Source organism: Sceloporus occidentalis, unplaced genomic scaffold (assembly GCF_023333645.1).
Source record: "Sceloporus occidentalis isolate IW3139 unplaced genomic scaffold, rSceOcc1.0.p SCAF_3, whole genome shotgun sequence".
Lineage (NCBI taxonomy): Eukaryota > Metazoa > Chordata > Lepidosauria > Squamata > Phrynosomatidae > Sceloporus > Sceloporus occidentalis.
In genome coordinates this window covers 125469932-125490637 of record NW_028316983.1, presented here as the reverse complement: position 1 = coordinate 125490637, position 20706 = coordinate 125469932, and the positions used below count along the sequence as shown (strand labels likewise).

Genomic DNA, 20706 nt, shown 5'->3' with positions numbered 1-20706 from the left:
AAGGATATTTTAAAAAAAATCAATGTTTTAAAAAAAAAGTATAAAAATTCAAAATTTTGACATTTTAATTTTTAAAAAAATTGGGGGGGGGGCCTCTCCTTTCTCCTTCCGCTGAGTTTCGCCCCACTCCTACCATCTCTTAGAGCATAGTGGATGAATGCCTCAGCCTGTTTCTGCCCAAAGGTATATGTTTGAGGAGTAGTGGGTTCAATGGGTGTAGTCCACAAGCCCCGCACTCGCTAGTGATGCCACTGGCTTTCACCACCTTCTGTGGGTCACTTTCCCAGCCCCTTCCCTTCTGGATCTGTATTTCTGAATGGTCATGTGAAATGGTCATGCTAGGGATGGTTGCAGGGGCCAGAGGACATGGTCTCATTTTGCCTCCCCCACCTCCCAATAGCCTGGCGAAGCAATTCAAGTGTTGGACTACAACCCAGGAGTCCAGGGTGCAATTCCCAGCTCGGCCATGAACCCCACTGAATGGCCTTGGGCAAGTCACTCTCTCTCAGCCTCAGAGGAAAGCAATGGAAACCCCCCTCCCCCCCCGAACAAATCTGGCCAAGAAAACCCTGTGATAGGACTCCTTAGGGTCAGCATAAATTGAAAGCAGCTTGCATGCACACAATAACGTAACAACAGTAGCTATTCACCTGAGTGTAGCTCTTTACTTTCCCCCTTAAATTAATGGTGTATTTGGGCCCACTGTTGGGTTTCCCTCTACCTCTTCCCTTCTACTCCCAGTTTGCTTTTCTCTCTTAACTGGATGCTGTGCTGCTGGACCCATTGGGTGCCAGTGCCACTCGTCAGCATAGGTCCAGTGCTTCATCAACATGGGCCACATCCACACTGCAGAAATAATCCAGTTTGGCCCCACTTTCAGTGTCATGGCTCAATGCTATGGAATACTGGGAACGGTAGCAGAGCTCTGGTGCCTCAACAATTCCCAGAATTCCAACTCATTGAGCCACAGCATTTAAGTGGGGTCAAACCAGATTATTTCTGCAGTCATACTGTGATTCCAGGCATATGTTGGGAACTGGCAACATTGCCTCTCACACAGACATTTTTTGACCCCTACGGCTGTTGAAATGATTATGGTGCTTTGCAGTAACATGCAGTACTGGAAACAGGGAGTCTGTATACTTAAAACAAAGAATTATAAATGCTTAAAGGCAATCGTGTACACACCAATTTTAATGATTATCATCAGTGCACACTCGGCAAGACCTGCGTGGCTGGGGAGGGGTGTGTGTGTGTGGATTTTTGCAACAAACTTTGAAACTGTAGGACATGAAAGTTATTGGCCTATTACAGACAGCCAAAATAAAGCTGCTTCGAGTCACAGTGGAGGTATGGTGTTTCAATGATGTATGCGTCCTAAAAGTCCAGAAGCCACACCAAAGCCACGCTCCAGTCTGGAACGTGGCTTTGGTGTGACTTCTGGACTCTTAGGATGCGTGCATAATTGAAACACCATACCTCCACTGTGACTCGAAGCAGCTTTATTTTGGCTGTCTGTAACAGGCCAAAGTGAAGGCCAGTCTTTCAACACAAAGCAAGCCAAACTGCACAGATTATCCTGGAAAATGCAGTATTTTCGCCAAACCTACCCCAAAGGTTTTATAGTGACATCGTTTGTAAGGTGGGGATCAAACATTTTCTGATATTTCTCAAGAATATTTTTTCCCCTCAAGAGTGAAAAACTGATAAAGAATGAATACAGTACCTAATCCTAATCAAAAGTTGTAAACATGTGCAACTGAAATACAGCTAAGCACATATTTTTGCAGACATATGTTCAAGCATGCTAAAGATCAGATGTTAAACATTTTCAGTGTTTTCCTTTTTCCTTGTTAAAATTAAATAACACATGCTCTCAGACTGAGGGGAAGGCAATGACAAACCTCCTCTGAGCAAACCTTGCCAAGAAAACCCCGTGATAGCTTAAGGTCGCCATAAGTCAGAAAAAACATGAAGGCACACAACAACAAAATGTATGGTATGGAGTTGTAAATGTTTTAAAAACAAATAATTCAAAGTAAATTACAAAATTAATTTATTGATCATTAACATTTAATCCACATAGTAGGCCTTTTTAATGTCACTGGGAAAAATCCAGATTCGATATTCTTTGAGAAGAAAGGCTCCTTCTTTTCACAGGAGGCACCAGGATCCAATTGAAGCCTCCAGGAGGAGGCAAGAAGCAGGGAGACAATATTACTAGTATAACTAGTATTTAAAGAAAACCTTTGAGACACATTTATACAGTTTATGTTGGCTTAATGTGTCAGATGGCAGCTAGTTTCAGACAGTGTAACACGTTTCCCTTGCCCAGGAAGCAGGGACGTAGCTAGGATTTTAGGAAGGGGGGGTGTCCAGACTTAGTGCCACCATTATAATGGGGCTTGATTGCGGCAGCGCAGCAGCACACACCATTCATTTTTCTAATGGAAAGGGGGGGTCCGGACCCCAAGAACCCCCCCCCGGGCTACGTCCCTGCAGGAAGGCTCATGTCAGTTGTTTAGGGCACAAGCCACCACCAGGCAATTCCCTTGCTCAGGCTGCATTCTCAGACTTTACCCTTGTGACCCCTTTGCCACCAACATGCGGATGTCACGGGCGCCTCCCCCACTTAATGTAGTATAGGAATAAAAATACTTTGGTGGGTTACAAACTGTCACTTACGATGCTCTTCGTGCATGCTAGGGTTAGGAAGGGGTGTGGTAGGGTTAGGAAGAGTCGCTCCTTCCTAAACAGCTCTGGCCCCAAAACGCGTGGAGCGTGTCGTAAATGGCGGCGCCCATCCACATGGGTGCCGCCATTTTGACATCTTGGACGCATAGCATCCAGACGTGTCGCAGCATAAATGACGCCGTGAGGGCGCACTTCACCCCCCACGGCGCCACGGCCGCATTTTGAAAAGGAGCGCCATTTCGGCGCTCCTTTTTCGCTGCGCCGGGAAGCCTCACGGTCTGGCCGCTGGGGCTTCCCTCCACAGTGAATTGCGGTTGCGGGAGAACGGCCGCTTGAGGGCGGTCTGTAACCCGCCTTTGTTTGTATAGTGTGTATATTGTCATTCATACATTCTTGGATATTCATATTTTAACATTTTATAAGGAAATAACATTGTAGAACAGATTTATTTAAATACATTCACTGTTTCATGCATGTGTAAATTGTACACATTAAAAAAGTTTGGAAAGGGGAGGAGGGTAGTGTCTGAGAACCACTGGTTTAAGCCTTCAGGAGGCTCTCTTTCATTTCAGTCAGGCTCATGTAGCAAAACTTCCAGATGAATTGTGCTCACTGTTTCTTACTCTTTACTGCTGTTGTACCACAAATGTTAGCAAGTCCTAATACAAATACTTCCATGGAGGCAGAGTCTTTCAGTGAATGGTGCTTGGATTTTATTTTTTACAGGCATTCTCCCCTGTTCATATTTCACATGGAGGGTCTTTAAGGAGAGAACTATTCAGAAAGCTCTACTGTTCCCAGTATGTGAAAGTGGTTGGTTTGCGGAAAAGTGGTGGGGCTGTGCTAAAGAGGTGTTTTCTACTTATTTGGGGATGGAGTGGGGCCTAGGCAAGATTTTGTGGAGTAGCAATGGAACTTGCCTCTACCTGTCTAGTCTAAATTGGTAAAGCTATAAGTACGCAATTAGTTTATTCTTCCTTCAGATGTGTTAGCATTTGTTACTTTCTGCCTCACAGGCAAGGCTGGGCAGATCTTACTCCTGTGAAATTTAATGTACATTTCCTGCAGCTTGGAAATTGTGCCAACTGCCAGAGTAAGATGGAAAAATCCTGGAATTAAAGATATGGAAACGTCTTTCAGGACCCAGAAGCAAACTAAACTCACATAGGGAGGACATTCTGAAATGCTGAAGCTTGTCTAGGTCAAAACCAGCACTCTGAGTTAAGCCTCGAAAGTAAACACTAGTGTAGACCATGCATTACAGTGCTCTGGGCAGCTGGCTATACTGATAGCAGCACTGCTGCTGGTAGAGTCTCCCATGTCAGACAAGCTTTTGTTGAGGAGCCAAAGCAAAGGTGCCAAACAGCTACTTGGCAGGAGCAGTAGTGGCGGGAGGTGAAACTGGCAGAGGACCTCTCAGAGACAATGGCAGTGGCACCACACCTAATACTTGTTAGTACTGTGCAGAGGGAGGCACAATAAGTTATCTATAGTAGCAAATATTTGCATAATAATAGAACAGGCGCAATGATGCCTAATTCTTTAATTTCATAAAAAGGCTGTAGAATTCACTTTTTGTAGATGCAAAACTTAGATTGCCTTTCAGTTCTTTAACCTCTGTTCATAATCTTCCCTACATCTCCTTACTGGTTGGGCAAATGTTTGACAGATGGTGGGACAGCCAATTTAACTCCTACCTTGTTGCTCTTTTAGGTCTCAGGGCAGCATTTTCCTCACTCTTGTGTCTGATTGCTGACTTCCTTTTTTATTTCTTCAGGACTATGATGGGCTCATTGTACGGTCAGCAACCAAAGTGACTGCAGACATCATAAATGCTGCTGAGAAGTTGCAGGTCATTGGGAGAGCTGGCACTGGCGTTGATAATGTGGATGTTGAGGCTGCTACAAGGAAGGGGATCCTGGTCATGAAGTAAGGTGCCAAGCTATCTCTCAGGTGGGGCAGATGGGTTTCAGAGTTCAGAGGAGAAGGTTGTATAGAGTCTTGCCTCTGCTGTATGCTAGAGGGGAAGAGCAGAGGCCTAACTCGAGACTCCTAGGGCTGGTTTTGTTTGTCTGACCTCTGAAGGTGAATTTCCTTCCCCCAGTAACAAGAAAAAATTAGAAGACCAGGCCTGGTGAATAAAGGATACAACTTTATAGAAAGAAAGGCATTTTTGCCTCACACCAGAATTTGAACAGAAAGGGGGGCTTGAGTTTGGTGCCTGTACAGTTTAGTATAGAAGGTGCCAGGTCACCCTACATTGGGCATGTACCATAGTAACATTCTATTCCATTCAGTTAACAGATATATACATTGTCTTCCCAGGCTTGATGTCAAAACGGACTTTACACAGGCTAACTCTTAACTATTTGCTATCAGAAGGCCTTAATACATACTGGCCAGGGAGGAAGAGACATGCAGTTTTAGCTTATTTTTCTGGTGGTAAAGTCCCATTACAAGTAGTTCTAAAAAACTGCAAGTATGTTTCTAAGTAAGCACTAGTAAAACCATATTCACCTTTTCCTTCACACCCTATTCTAGCTCTGCTCATAAAGGCAAAAGGTGAGTTGAGCTTTGAGACTCATTGAGGCAGCTCTTCAGACGCAACACTTAGATTGTTCTGTTCCTTTTCTGTGGAACTGCCACCTGTTGCAATTCTGTTGTCCTGTGAAATCCATGTGGCACCACTGTCAGACTGTTACATCTCAGTGTGTTTTCTTGTTCTCCCCTCCCCAGAGGGTTTCATATTTTTGGGACGCTTTTGAGCACTGAACCAAAGCTTGCTGACTTCACCACCCTGATTGTCCCCTCTCTCCAGGCCTTGGTCTGTGCCTCTGCATGAATAATCTCAGGAGCTTATTGCACAGGGCTCAAGGAACGCAAATGGCATGGAACGAAAGGGGGCATGATGGGAACGGAATGGGGAAAGGACACATTTTATCACACGCCGGAACGCCGCCTCCGGAAATCCCCATTCTGTTCCAAATCCATCCCCCAGAGGCCGTTTTTCAGGAACTGTTCTGAACAGTTCCTGAAAATCGTCCTCTCTGGCACGGATTTGGAATGGAACGGGGACTTCCGGCAGCGGTGTTCCGGCATGCAATAAAATGTGTCCTTTCCCCTTTCCATTCCCTTCATGCCCCCTTTTTTCCATGCCATTTGCATTCCTGGAACCCCGTGCAATAAGCTCCTTTGTCTCCATTCTCTGGCTCAAAGTCTGGAGTTTTGCAATCCCAGCCCAGCTGTAGGGATCATCTGCCCATATTCTCCAGGCCCAGATGTGTAAGTGAGGAGGGCCTTGCTTTGTTTGATACAGGGCAGCAAAAGCACTGGGACTGCTTTGGCAGACTGGTGGCTCTCTGGAGCCCATGGGGAAAGCCTCGGTGGTTTGGATCTAGTGTGTAAAGTACTGTACCTGAGCAACTCCAGTGCCAAGAGCAATAGCCTCTACTGGCCAAGTGGAAAGAGGTTAAAGGAGGTGATATTGTCGCTGTCCAGGCAGGCAATTCCAGAGCCAGACTGGCTACTAGCTAGCACAAGGGTGGGGACATTTCTGATCTTTCCTTGTGCAGCAGAACACTAAAACTCATCACCTGCCCATCTGCTCTTCTTGCTGGAGAAGGGGAATGGGCCACTGTAGGGGTATGTATGAGACTATCATACTTTGGACATATGAAAAGACATGGCACATTAGAAAAGATAAGAATGCTTCGTAAGGTAGAAGGCAGTAGAAAAAGAGGAAGACCACATTTCCCATGGATAGACTCAATCAAAGCCACTGCTGCCCTGAGTTTGCAAGACATAAGCAGGGCTGTTGATAACAGAGTGACTTGGAGGAGGTCTCTCACAGAGTCCCCATAAACCAGGGTCAATGACAGTTAACAACAAATACATTCTTTTAATGTTTTAAATGTAGAATATTTTCATTTTATAAATTGTTTATACAGACTGGAAGAAAGGGGCAGCTCCAGATCATTGCCGTGGAAACTGCACGGCCGTGGCAACAATCCACAGCAAAAAGGAGCTCTGAAATGGAGCTCCTTCCAGCAATGCTGCCAAGGTGCCGCAAGCGCCCTGGGGCATCACAGTGACTTCAAGCACACGCTGCGCTATTTGGACATGGCGCACGCATGATGTCATCAATATGCACGCCATGTGGACAGCGGTGCCTAAAAATGGTGTTAGGGTTCCGGAGCATGCGGATGCTGTGTGCTCCAGAACCCTAGAATTGGCCCCAGGCCTTCTATTGTAATTTAGAGTGAGTAATAGAAGGCGAACGAGAGAGTGACGAAATAAGAAGGATATCAAGTAGTAGTAGAGGTTGTGATTTAAGATGGATGGAAATGAGAACAATATAAGAAGATCGATTAACATATAACTTTTTCTGATGTGGACGTTTTATGTAGAAGGTAGATTTTTATATGTGTATTCGCAGAGTATTAGATATAGTTAGAGTTTGTAAACATGTATGTATGTATGTATGTATGTATGTAATGTATATATGTATGATGTGTGTCAATAAAGTTCTTTTTATAATAAAAAAATAAAAAAAAGAATTGGCCCCAGGCCACCGCAAAGTGGCGGTCTGTACTGGGTCTTATATTTTATTGATGCTTTTGTAGTTTTTAATCTGTATTGTTTTTAAATACATTGTAAGCTTCTTTGAGTCCCATTATTGGAAGAAAGGCAGGATATTAGTGAATAAAAAAACATCAATTCAATTCAATTTATTACTATAAACATCAATCAACAGACATCACAATAAATCATCAAATTGTAGGAGTAAGTAATATTAGTTAAGAATTTAATTATAAAACTTATATTAAAAAGAAAAAAATGAAATTTAAAGGTATAAAATCATTGCAAAAATATAAAATTGTTATAAAATTTTAAACAAACTAAGGGATATTATAAAATTTTAAAATACCATTTTATGCCGACAGATCATTGGCTTTTTATTTTCAGAATAAAAGAACAACAACAACAATAGTTTTAATGGGTTTTTTGGGCTATGAGTTCTAGAAGAGTTCTAGAACATGACCTCATAGCCCAAAAAACCCACAAAACACTATGGATGGCAGCCGTGAAAGCTTTCAACTTCACTACAACAACAATTCTCATGGGACAGTGAAAGTATAATAATGAAGCTGAGCTATTCCTAGCTCCAGGGAACACTATGATTTTTCTAGATTTGGTGGTTTGTCCGTCTAAGTCAGGACAGCCTACTCTGATTGACAGCACTTTGCAGGCTTTTCAGTAGTGCCTTTCTTATCACCTGCTGGCAGGTCCTGCCTTTTTTAGCAGAAGTTGCTCATGGTTAAATGTGGGACCTTCTGCGTACAAAAAAGCTCTCCTGTTTCAAGTCCCAAAAGGCTTCCTGACGTTATGGGCTTCAGAAATTCATTTTGGGTAAATAGGGACCACTGGCTGAGGTAGTTTTTATATTTTATTTGTTAAGAATACATGTCTTCTGCCACACAGTAGCGTGTTATTAAAACTGTATTTCAAAAGCCAGTTTGCAAAGCTATTTCTCTTGTTCACTTAAATCCTTCTCAATATTTCCCTTCCCCTATATTACTGTATAGCACAGGTGGGCTGTGAACTCCCCCAAAGCCTCAAAGCCCTCCTCAAATTAAAATAAAAATCACTGATGGTGCCAGCAACTCCCCCTCCCCTCCAGTATTTAGTGCTAACCACATTTCTCAGTTTGGATATAACAAAGAGTTGCTTGTACTTGGAAACCAAAGAGAAAGTTTCCATCCTCCTTCTTACAAATGCACTACAGAGGAAGGAAAGGGTGCAAGCAGAAAGCTTTGCTGGCTCATTCCTATAGTGCTCTAATGTGGCTTAGCACATAAATTGGGATGGAGTGTTTTTTCTTTTCTTTTGAACGACAGCTTGCAGAATCCTTAAGTGACCAGTGGCTATGCTGGTTGGAGGATTTGGAAATTGTCCCCAAAATTAGAATGTTTCTAAGCTCTAATTTAGCATTACACCCCAGTGCTTCCATTAAAAGGTAGAGTAGGCAATGTAAGTAGGGAACAATCCACTATGTCATAGCTGAAGGCAAAAGTTGTTTTTAGGAGAAATGGTGGGTAGGAACAGAAGGAGCCCTTTTGCTTTAGAAAAGGAAACTGTATATTTTCTTTGCACAGAATTTCCCAGTATGTTTTCCACGCTGCTTATTACGGTGATTAGACACTTTGTTATGTGGTGTTTGTTCTTTCCCTACACATTCCATAGTATAGATTTCTTCACTTTTGTACCAAAGCAAAATATTGGTGTAAGCAAATCTATCAATGTATGATTGATCCTTCAGTACAGTATACTCTCACATCAAGGAGTGGTTCTGTGAAACCAGTAATGCCCCCTGTACCCAATAGGGTCAACTGCATCATCTATTAGTAATGATGGAGTAAGTGTTTATAAAAGAAGAAGAGTGCTGTGGAGCATATTGTCAGTGCTTTTTTCTAATCATAATTATTTGGACACTGCTGTGGGCCCAGAAGGCATGGATTTTGGCTTGAAAGCCACAGGTCCCAGAAGCTTTTAAAACACTATTTCTATCACTCCTGCTGATATCCCTTCTCTCTGCTTTGCTCCTTAGTACACCCACTGGCAACAGCCTCAGTGCTGCAGAGCTGACATGTGGAATGATCATGAGCCTGGCCAGGTAAGTAATATGGATTTTGTGAAAGCAGGGAGCATCCCAGCAGCTCGTGCTGAATTTCACTGATGTGAGTTCTGCCTTCAGTTCAGAGAATCTGGGAATAATATCCAGCAACTCCAGTTCCAGGTTCCATATTAAACATTTCATGCAGACACATGTAAAAGAGCTAAGATAATTATTTTTTGTTTTTATTTTTATTGTTGTTGCATAATAATAATAATAATAATAATAATAATAATTACTTTATTTATAGCCCACTTCTCTCTTAAAAAAACAGCTGAAGCAGCTTACATATTAACATTTCCATACAAAAATGCAATGCAATGCATTGTTCTTTATTTCCCCCCCTAAAAAAGGATTAAACATATTATAATTAAAACAATCAATTAAGACAAACAGTTTAAAATTAAGTTAGATTAATAAAGCAAATGGGAAAGGTGGTACACAATACAAGATGGGAGGCTCATTTTGGCTGGGTGTTTCTATTTGGGAAAGGCCTGCCGGAACAAATCTATCTTGACAGCTTTCTGGAAGCTGTCGAGGCTAGTAATTTGACAGATCTCCACTGGCAGGCCATTCCACAATCTGGGAGCGGCAGTGGAAAAGGACCTCTGGGAGGTAGCAGTCAGTCTAGTCTTTGTAAACTGAAATAAATTCCCCCCTGAGGATCTGAGTGTGTGGGGTGGATTATACGGAAAAAGGCGATCCCTTAGACTGGAGGAGAGAACTGGCAAGGAAAGGATGCTTTTCTCTTTATCTTGCTACCTGAAACACAGCCCTTGCAGCCACACTTGTTTCATGCAGCAGATAAGCCCTGACAAACATGCCATGAATTACTGGGAACCTGGTCAAGAGGAAAAAGCAAGAAATGGAGAATGATTTAAGCAACACAATTTCTCTCCTCTTTCTCTGCTTAAGATCTGTTATACCTGTTGTTCTTTTCCTCTACTAAAAGCACTCTACTAAGGTTTTGTTAAGCTTTTTTCTGCATGGGCCACAGACCCATTTACCCCTCATTCTGGCATCCTGTTCCAATGACGCATGACCCAAGCTCCAGTTCTGGTTCTGCGCCAGAATCGGGGCATAACTATAATTGTTGCTTACAATAATAATAATAATAATAATAATAATATTTATATCCCGCCTCTCTACAAAAAGCAATTGGAGCGGCTTACAAAGTTAAAATATACAGTCCAAACCCTCAACCCACCCACCCCCCTTAAAATACAATTAAACAGTGTGGAATTAAAAACATACTTAAAAAACAATACAATAACTGTGGTGAAGTTGGAGGTCAGCAGTTAGATTTTCCTTCCGATGTCCGGAGAACTATTCAGGAAAGGCCTGCCGGAAGAGATCTGTCTTTATAGCTTTTTAAAAGCTATTTAGGGTGGTAATATGACAGATCTCGTCCGGCAGGCCGTTCCACAATCTGGGAGCAACAGCTGAGAAGGTCCTCTGGGAGGTCATTGACAGCCTAGTTTTACAGGGCTGTAACAGATTTTTCCCTGAGGATCTAAGTGTGCGGGGAGGATTATATGGAAGGAGGTGGTCCCAAAGATAGGTTGGACCCAAGCCATGATAACCAACACCTTGTACTGGGCCCAGGAACTGATGGGCAGCCAATGAAGTGATCTTAAGATCGGTGTTATATGGTCTCTTCTGGATGTACCAGAGACCAATCTGGCTGCCATGTTCTAACAAGGTTAATATAATCTAAAAAACTTTATCTGTTGCCCTGGATCTTCTGGGAAGATCTGAGGCCTTTAGTTTCCGTGTCTCAGTGGCTGTCAGCATGGTATGGAAACCGAAGATGGGTAGTTTGTTGTGACACCAGAATGCTCTGTCAGAAGGCTAAATATCTCACAAAACTACAAATCCCAGAATTCCATAGCCTTGAGCCATGGCAGTTAAAGCTATGTCAAACTACATTATTTCTGTAATACAGATCCAGCCAACATGCCATGGAAAGATAGTGATATATTTAATGCCTTTGGTGGGGGGGCTCATCAGGTTCTGCTAAAACGGAGACTATAATCTTTCAGGCAAATCCCACAGGCTGCAGCTTCAATGAAGGAAGGGAAATGGGATCGCAAAAAGGTGAGAGGCTGGTGCTTTCTTTGTCTCTTGCTACCTTGTGCTGATGCTGGGAGAAGGGGAACACATGCATACTGAGAGTTTGTTCACACTGCTGTGTACATTTTGCCCTAGTTCATGGGAATGGAGCTTCAGGGGAAGACCCTTGCTATTCTAGGTCTGGGCAGGATTGGACGAGAAGTGGCTATCCGGATGCAGTCCTTTGGCATGAAGGTAAGACCCATCTTTAGGGATACCATCAGTTGATTTCTAGAAGAAACAAGCTTTCTGCCTTGGCTTCTGGCTCCTTGTATGTGAGAATGGGTGGGGTGGGAACAGTCTCAAATGTTTCAAAGAACTCGTAACACTCATACTCTCTTTCTCCCCCCCACTTCCCCATGTTGTTAGACTATTGGCTATGATCCCATCATCACTCCTGCGGAGTCTGCTACGTTTGGTGTGGAACAGCTGCCTTTGGAACAGATTTGGCCACTGTGCGATTTTATCACAGTCCATACCCCACTCTTGCCTTCTACCACAGGTAAGGGCCTGCAAGAAGGGATGTTCTCCTGGGATGCTGGACTCTAAATATGTGCGCACTGTTCCCTGCTGGAAAGTGGAAGGGGCATGTGAGACTACCACAGAACCCATATCCTGGCTGTTTGAGGGATTCAGGGAGGGGAGCAAAAGTATACTTGTTCATTGAGAGACCAACACAACCGCTTGGGGATAGGGAGGAAACTGGAGAAGTAGAATGAATTTTGCAGATGGGAATGCAGATCATAGTTGTGAGCCAGGGCCCAAGAACATAGGGAAGGTTAGCTCTGAACTTGTAGTGGTTAGAAAGGGGTCCCGCTCAATTGGGGGGGGGGGGGGGAGAGAAAAGCTGGAAGGCATGAAGGTCTTCAAAAATAAACAGGTGTTTACTTGGCATAATCCTGCCTCTGCTTCTCTTGAAGAGAGGCAAAGATTTGGGGCTATTTGTCTTCATTGTAGCTTCAGAACCTTCCATAGGAATTGCTTTGTAGTAGTAGTAGTAGTAGTAGTAGTAGTAGTTGTGTGCCTTCATATAATTTCTGATTTATGGAGACCCTAAGGCAAACCTATAACAAGATTCACTTGGCAGAATATTCTCAGAGTGGGGTTCTTCTGAGCCTGAGAAAGTTAGGCTTGCCCAAGGTCACCCCATGGGTTTCCATGGCTGAACCCTGGTCTCCAGATACCGAGTTAAATGCTGAAACCACTACACCATGCTGGCTTTTGGTCATTGCTTATGTACTGTCAACCCTATTTTTGTACTATTGAGGACTACAATTTTTAACACAACTTGGTTTCACAGCATGATTCTTAGAGATGGTCCCTTTGTGAGACTCCATCTGATAATGTCTCCATTTCAATGTGCTAAGGCTGCAATGGATCTGGGGGCTGTCCTCCTCTTTCACTGTCATTTCCTTTCTAGGGCTTCTGAATGACTCCACTTTTGCCAAGTGCCAGCATGGGGTCCAGGTAATCAACTGTGCCCGAGGAGGCATTGTGGATGAGGGGGCCCTTCTGCGGGCCCTCCAGTCTGGGCAGTGTGGAGGAGCAGCCTTAGATGTTTTCACAGAGGTGAGCCTTTGGGACATGTTTTTCCCCTGGAGTTCCTCAGTGTGATGGTGGTGATGGGATCAAGGAGTGTTTACAGTGCCTGAAGCCCACATATAAACTCATCTTATTTTTGCTTTATTGGGCTGATTAAAATTCTAATAAGGGAAGGAACCACCTAATCCAACCCACTGCCATAGAGCAGGACTGCAACTCACCCACATCCTTTTCATTAATGGGTTTTCATGACCAGGTGTTTATGTGCTATGAGCAGAACAGCAAGAGGCTTGTGGAGAAATGCTCCAGTTGATGGAAGCATGGAGAGTGGAAAGGCTGGAATATTAAGGATGCTTCTAGGCAGAATAGCGGAATATTCTGCACATGCTCCTTCTGAACAGAGACTGGAAAAGGCAGTATTCTAGGTCATGCGCTGAGCTCAGTGATTCCACCATCCACTTTCCCCATTCATTTCCTTGAGACAGCAGTCAAGGTTACACAGAATAATCCAGTTTTTGCATCATTTTGTGTGGGGACTTTTTTATTTTTATATTTAAAATAGCAATAGCACTTACATTTGTATGCCACTTCATAGTGCTAAGCACTCTAAGCAGTTTACAATCTGTAAGCCAATTTCCCACAGCAAGCTGGGCATTCATTTTTCTGACCTACAAAAGGATGGAAGGCTGAATCAGCCTGGAGCCCTGCAGGATCAAACTCACAACGTTTTGACTGCAGTACCGGCATTTACTGTATATACTCATGTATAAGTCTAGAAATTTTAGTCTAAAAATTGACCCCAAAAACAGAGTTGACTTATCCATGGGTCAATATAAGTGCTGTACTTTAACTCTTATTTTTTTAAAAGAACCATCTCCTGGTTTAAGTCAAGAGTGTAATCTATCCTGGATCCACCTCTACTCTCTCATCCATCCAGCCTTTAGTGTGAACACAAACAATTGTGCCTGCTGGAATTTTCTATATTCTTTGGCACTGTTTTCCTTTGCTTTATCCTTTAGATTCTTTGTTACATGCCCCTAAATTTTACCCTCGACTTATCCAAGGGTCATATCAAAATCCATAATTTTGCCCCCAAACCTGCCCTTGGCTAATACATGAGGTTGACTTATAGTCGGGTATATACGGTACCACAACCACTTGGCCACCAGGGTTCATTTTTCTGAACTGATTATTATTTTTAAAAAAATATGTAAACACTGAACATGATAGTATATAAAAGAAGAAAAAACAAAACATACATGGAAGCATCAATACAGGATCCAGTATCATGCAGTGGGAAATGACTAAGCAAAGGGTATTAGAAATACATAATCAAAGAGAGTTTGTATATGGCAAAAGGACCACAGAGCATAGAGGAAAAAGGCAGTAACCTAAAGTGGGTGGGAATCCTATATCCCTCCAGATTGTAACTCCCAACATTCTTTACCACTGGCTATGGTGGCTTAGGTGGATTTTCACCACTAATATAGAAGAAATAGTACATACTCTTCCCTGATGTTTGCAGTGACTCAGTGGCCTAATAAATGGAGAGGTGATTTGTCAAGTAATGTGGTATCTCATACATTAACAAGGCCCTAAAGTTGTCCTAGTAATGAAAAAGTAGTAAGTGAAGTTCCTTCAGTACAGACAGAATACATCCACAATTTAATGCTCCTTTTAACACCTTTTCCACCACATTTCGCATCAGCCACAGCCTCCCTACCAACTTCAAGTGACACTCCACATTGAGTACATTACAATAATCCAGTTGTTGGCTTAAACCTGGGCCTAGACAATGAAATTTTGCAGCTCAGGGGTTTATGGAGAGGAAGCAGAGCCTTCTAACCAGCCTGGCTGTTTCGTCCCTAATAGGAGCCACCCAAGGACAAGGCCTTGGTGAACCACCCAAACGTAATTAGTTGCCCTCACCTGGGTGCCAGCACCCGAGAAGCTCAGAGCCGCTGCGGCAAGGAGATTGCCATGCAACTTGTGGACTTAGCCCAAGGAAAGGCACTTGTTGGCATTGTGAGTTCTCCTCTTAATAATTCTTTATTTACATAGTGTATTTTAATTTGCAAACATAAGATTAATCTTCAGCTTCAGACTGTATATTGTTCTATTTCTAAGATTTGAGTTAGCCCAAGGAAAACTACTTGTTGGCATCATGAGTTCTGCTCTTACGGTAAATTGCTTAATAATTCTTGATTTACATAGTATATTTTAATTTGTAAACATAAGATTAATCTTCAGCTTCAGTCTGTATACAGTGTGCCCACGCCATATGCTGAAAGCCATGCTGGGAGAAGGGGCAGTATGTCTCATAAGGAATAATGGGGCATACGCCCGTGGTATGTGTGCACCACTGGGCTGCCGCATCACCGCATGCACAAGCCCCATTCATTTAAATGGGGCTCAAGCATAGGCGGAATTCCCTTTACGCGGGGGGTCCAGAACGGATCCCCCATGTAAAGGAAGGGCAGACTGTATTGTTCTGTTTCTATGATTTGAGTGATAAAGAAGCTCTCATTTTGCTAAGTTGCAAAAGACCTATCTTGCAAAGCTCTATGCTCTTTACTTTTGCAAAAGTTCTGGAGCTGGTTAGAAAACAAAAATACATCAGAGGTGGCTTGCAAAGCAATGTTGCTGAATTACAAAGTGCCTGTTAAAAGGCATCATACTCTGTTGTGGGAAGTGTCTTCTGCATGACTTAACTGCCAACACTGTTTTTTTTTTTTTTTAGCAAATTACTGTAACAATGGAATTGGCGAACATATAGGCAAGGCTGACTGATCAAACTGGGAAGGAAGATCAACTCTCAAATGTACTTTCCCACCCAAAAGTGGATCTTGTTATGGGTCACAGGCCCCATACAGACTGCCAAAATAAAGCTGCTTCAGATCACTTTGGAGGTATGCTGTTTAAATGTTGCATGCATCCTAAGAGTTTGGAAGCTGTGCCAAAGCTGCACTCCTGTCCTTAGGACTGGATCGTGGCTTTGACACGGCTTCCAGACTCTTAGGACGCATGCATCATTTAAACAGCATAACTCTAAAGTGACCCGAAGCAGCTTTATTTTGGCCTGTCTGTATGGGGCCATTGATAGCTTTAAAGAAGATCTTGGTTAGAACTTGATGAGGAAAACCCCCATTCTGAAGAAATGTGTTCCTGGGTCTTTGGACATTGTCTCTGAAAACTGAATAACTGGAGAACCCTGGATTTCTCTGTTAGAGACAGTCATCCTGCAATCACTCTTATGCTCATGTTCTTCCTTCCCTCAGGTAAATGGGCAAGCTCTCAGCAGTGCATATGCACCCCAGACCAAGCCCTGGATTGCACTGGCTAGAGCTCTGGGAAATGTGTTGTGTGCACTGGCCCACCAAGTGAATGGCGGCGTGCAGGTTGTCACCTATGGTGAGATGAGAGACCCAGGAGTAGCATCACACTCCTTTATTGGTTTTTTACATACAAGTTACTTCACCTCTCTGCCTCTGTTCTCTCATCTCTCCTTAGTCAAGCAATATGTGTGTAGTTAGGCTTTCAATATAATACTTTTTCTGAAATCTTGCCACCCACTCCCCATCTGCTTTTAAGCCTATTGCTGCTGCACAGATGGATAAAATGCATTGTTATATATGAAAATCAAGATTCTCAGGGAGCTGAATTCTGCATCTGTTACATCATTGTGTACACGTGCAGCATCACAGAATACACAAGAGCTCTGCTTATTTTTCTTTTTGCTCTAGTGGATGTACTCCAGCTCTCCTGACACACTCTCTTTTGCTTCCTTCTCCACTCTAGCCTTTGCACCTTCTATCTCAGCTGCTTTCCTCTGTTTGAGAAAGTATTCCTTATTTCTTGAAATTTCCTTGTCTAACAAAAATTCCTGACATACACCATCATAACAACACAGGTTTTTCCTGTTTCTATTTTCTGTGTTTTTTATATTAAAAAAAATACCTTCTCTGTTCTTAGTCTTTACAGCAGCCACTCTCTCTTGCCTTTCAGTGGTGTAGTACAGAGAAGAAAGTCAGTGCAGGATGGCATTTGTGAAGTATGCTGCAATTCCTGCTCTTACCAGGGCAGTTGACTTTTCAGACTCTGCTTCTGTCCCCTTAACATCAGCCTGACCATTAACTGAATGAAGCTTCCCCCATGATTACTTCCATGTCAGTCCAACTGCATCTCCTGGTATGGGATCCAAGGTGCTTTGTTGTTGTGTGCCTTCAAATCATTTCCAGTTTATGGCCACCTTAAGGCATAACCCTATCTCATAACCCTATCTCAAGGTTATTATGGCAAGATTTGTTCATAGAGGGTTTGTCATTGCTTTTCTCTGAGGTTGAGAGAGTGTGACTTGCCCAAGGTCACCAGTGGGTTTCCATGGTTGAGCAGGGACTTGAACCCTGGTCTCCCAGAGTCCTAGGCCAACATTCAAAGAACTAACAATGCTGCCTGTCCCAAAATAGTTTACAACAAATTAAAACAAAGTACAGCTAAAAATCTTTATTAATTAATTAATTTTGTAATTAATACAAAAGTTAAAAACAGTTAAACAAGCAACTCTATTAAATATTGTCACTGAAGGTGCAAACAGGTAGAGCCAGGGAAATGAAGGCCCAGTACACACGCGCCAAAAGAAGTGTGGCACCGCCAATACTAGAGTTCGGGGGCATGCAGCAACCCCATGCTCCTGAACCTTAGTATGTACAGACGCCAGCATCATGGTGGCCTCCCATCCATACTGGGGCTACCATGATGCCACCGTACAGCGACCAGATATCAGCAGCAGGAAGTGGCATCATGGCGGCGCTCCTTCCTGCTTCTGGCATAGCAAAAAAGAAGCCGCTCTAGGCGGCTCTTGTTTTGCGGCGTGTCTGTGCTGCAGGATGCTGCATGTGGATGCTGCAGCACAGACACGGGGCAAAGATGGGCAGCACGGTGTACTGCCCTAAAGAGAGGGAAATGACAGATGGCTGTAGTCTCTTACCTTCTGAACTACACGCTGGCAATTGAAGACTGTATCTACAGCACCACCAGTCTAAGCCTACTCTTTGTTTTGTGATCTCTGCCAAGAGGTCATTGGAAATGGGTGGGTACTGCTAGGATCAGAGTTTCCATTCTGCTACTATGTGTCAGTCAGGTATTTTGTAGTGAGGAAAGGACTGAAAACAGTTGTGGACAATTATTTTGGTTATTTGACCATACCTGTCATGTTCACTAGGCCCAACCTTGCAGAAGGCAAGTAGTTACCTAACTCCTGCAGTAGCAATGGGACTCCTCAGAGTAACTACACAGAAGGATGTGAACCTTGTGAATGGACTCCTCCTGGCACAGGAAGCTGGGCTGAAGGTACATGGATTCCTCCATTTTTTTCCTCCTAGTTGATGTCTTTTGTAGGGCCCTTTCTCAGATTTGCTTAGAGGATGCTGCCAGCACTTTTTTTCTGACATAATTTTCTAACTTTATAGCTACACAACAGATAGAAGTCCAATGTGTACATCCTCTTCAGCATGGATATGTAGCAGGCTGTGCACACTGAATTTCAGCCTGTCCTGTGGTAGCCCTCTCTGCGTTCACAGAGGTCTGTAACAGCTCTAGAGCTTTGGCATTCTGCTTCTTGTCTCCATGGTAGAAATTGCTTACCTCTATGCTGATAGAAGGGAAAACATGGAAGCATATCTCTTCACCAGTGGAAGGCACTCTACCAATTTAATCTGTTTTCCCCACAGATCACCACCACTCACAGTAAGGAGAAGCCCCCAGGTAGTGAAGAGGGGCTGCTGAAGCTGACTGCTGAGGGCACCCCCCACACCTTGGTCGGCTCAGTGCAAGGCAGCATTCCTGTTCTCCATGAGCTCAGTGGGGCAGCCTTCAAGCACTCGGTTCCCCTCACTGGTACACTGCTATTCTACAGATCCAGGGCCTCCAGTGGCAGCCTCTTGCCAACAGTCATGGGTAAGAAGAAGGACTCCCTCCAGCCCACCCCCTCAACATGATGTTGTCATAAACAGTTGGTGCTAAACAAGTCCTTGTTTCTGAACTGGAGCTGAGGAAGGTCCTGCACATCTAATCACCAGTGCCACTTCTCTTTCTCAGAAGTGTGTTTGCTGAGGACTTGCACAGCTGGTTTGGAGTTCCATCTACCTTGGGTTGCTGGTCTGATAGCAGCAGTTCCAGCTTTTGGGGGGCTGTTCATCTAGCAGGGCTGGTACTTCTATAGTGTTTCCTAGCAATTCCTGTCAGCCCTAACTAGCCTAGCCAGTGGGGACAGTTCACGGAAGTTGCAGTCCTGCAACAAGTGGACACCTGTAAACTGCCCACCCTTGCCCTAGCCTGTGTCCAAAGGACTGTAAGAATACATGGGTTCTGTAGCTATAGTCTCCCTTTACACACATGATGTGATGAAGATCATGAGGATGGTTTGGGATTAAAATATGGGGAAATGGCTCCAAAATGGAATAATAACGAGTGGAAAACTCTTGAGAATCTCCGTGTGAAGAAGATATTCTTAGCCCAGGATTCAAGGAAAAATGTGATCTTCAAGGGGCTTATGTAGAGAGCTGATCTAGGCAATGGGGTTGAGGCTTGGACTGATTATTTTGCTAAAACCTTGGAAAGTTCCCTCAGGAAGATGGTCAGACCTGTCATTTGTTATGTTTGATCTCTGTGTTTTCAAAATTGACTGACCGGGTGGGAATATGTGGCTCTCTGGATGTTGTAGAGCTACAACTCCTGTCAGCCTTAGCCAAAATAACCAGTGGTGAAGGGTAAGAATTACAATCTAACATCATGTAGAAGGCCAAATATTTCTTCCTTTACTATATTCTATTTCCTGAAGCTATCATTTTTTGTCTCCATGTAATTTTTTTGAACCTGTTTCAACCAGTTTTTATGTGGTTACAATAACCATGTAAAAAACGATGCCCATCCTCATATCCTAGGACTGAGTATTGTTTAATTTGCAGGACTGTTGGAGAAGGCCAAAGTGGAGCTGTTGTCATACCACCATTCTGGTGCTGTGACCGGACAAGAATGGAATGTCATGAGTGTGTCTTCTCCTCTACAAAGCCTGCAGGAACTGAAGCAACATGTGACAGAGGTTATTCAGGTTACACCTTAAGATGTGGTGAAGAACCTGCAATTTTCCTTTGTGTAAATGTTACACATTCCAATAAAAATAATTTGTGGAAGCTGCCTGGTGTATCCTTGAGCCACAAGAGACAGCTGCCTTGCCTAAACTGAAAATATTTTTTCAGTGTGGAAACTGAGAGGAGAATATTTCTGAATGCAAGTCAGGTGATTTATGGAACTTTATGACATCTCAGCACTGATGTGCCACTGACAAGTGTTTCATTACAGTTTTATTCAGTGTGTGCCTCAAACCCATTCAATGTGTGCATGTGTGTGGAGTCATGCAAGGATAGAAATACACTGAATGGTGGACTAAATGACACTATTTTTGTAGCTTCCCAAGCATCCATTTCCTTATTTTGCAACCCTTTGGGAAGATCATAAGGAATCAGTCTGAATAAGGATTGGAAGTGATATGACACACCTTCCAGTTCACTAACTACATCATGTTACAGGTGTTTGGTTGGAATTGGCCCTGTCCAGTTGCTCACCTCTGCAGAACATAGGATGATGCAGTATGGAACTCCCATCATGCACCACAAAGTCATGTCTGT

The 20706-nt window shown here is 43.4% G+C and overlaps 1 protein-coding gene across 1 annotated transcript in view; it reads left to right on the top strand.

The window, feature by feature from the left end:
- The window catches only part of PHGDH (phosphoglycerate dehydrogenase), a 21589-nt gene extending 1378 nt beyond the window's left edge, over nt 1-20211 (top strand). The window contains exons 2-12 of the mRNA XM_089516088.1: nt 4472-4623; nt 9302-9367; nt 11410-11464; nt 11576-11674; nt 11849-11981; nt 12900-13048; nt 14894-15046; nt 16300-16432; nt 18243-18370; nt 18751-18976; nt 19987-20211. Coding sequence (XP_089372214.1) covers nt 4472-4623; nt 9302-9367; nt 11410-11464; nt 11576-11674; nt 11849-11981; nt 12900-13048; nt 14894-15046; nt 16300-16432; nt 18243-18370; nt 18751-18976; nt 19987-20141 — 1449 coding nt within the window. The 3' untranslated portion in view covers nt 20142-20211. The remainder of the gene's footprint in view (nt 1-4471; nt 4624-9301; nt 9368-11409; nt 11465-11575; nt 11675-11848; nt 11982-12899; nt 13049-14893; nt 15047-16299; nt 16433-18242; nt 18371-18750; nt 18977-19986) is intronic.
- The last annotated feature ends 495 nt before the right edge of the window (nt 20212-20706 follow it).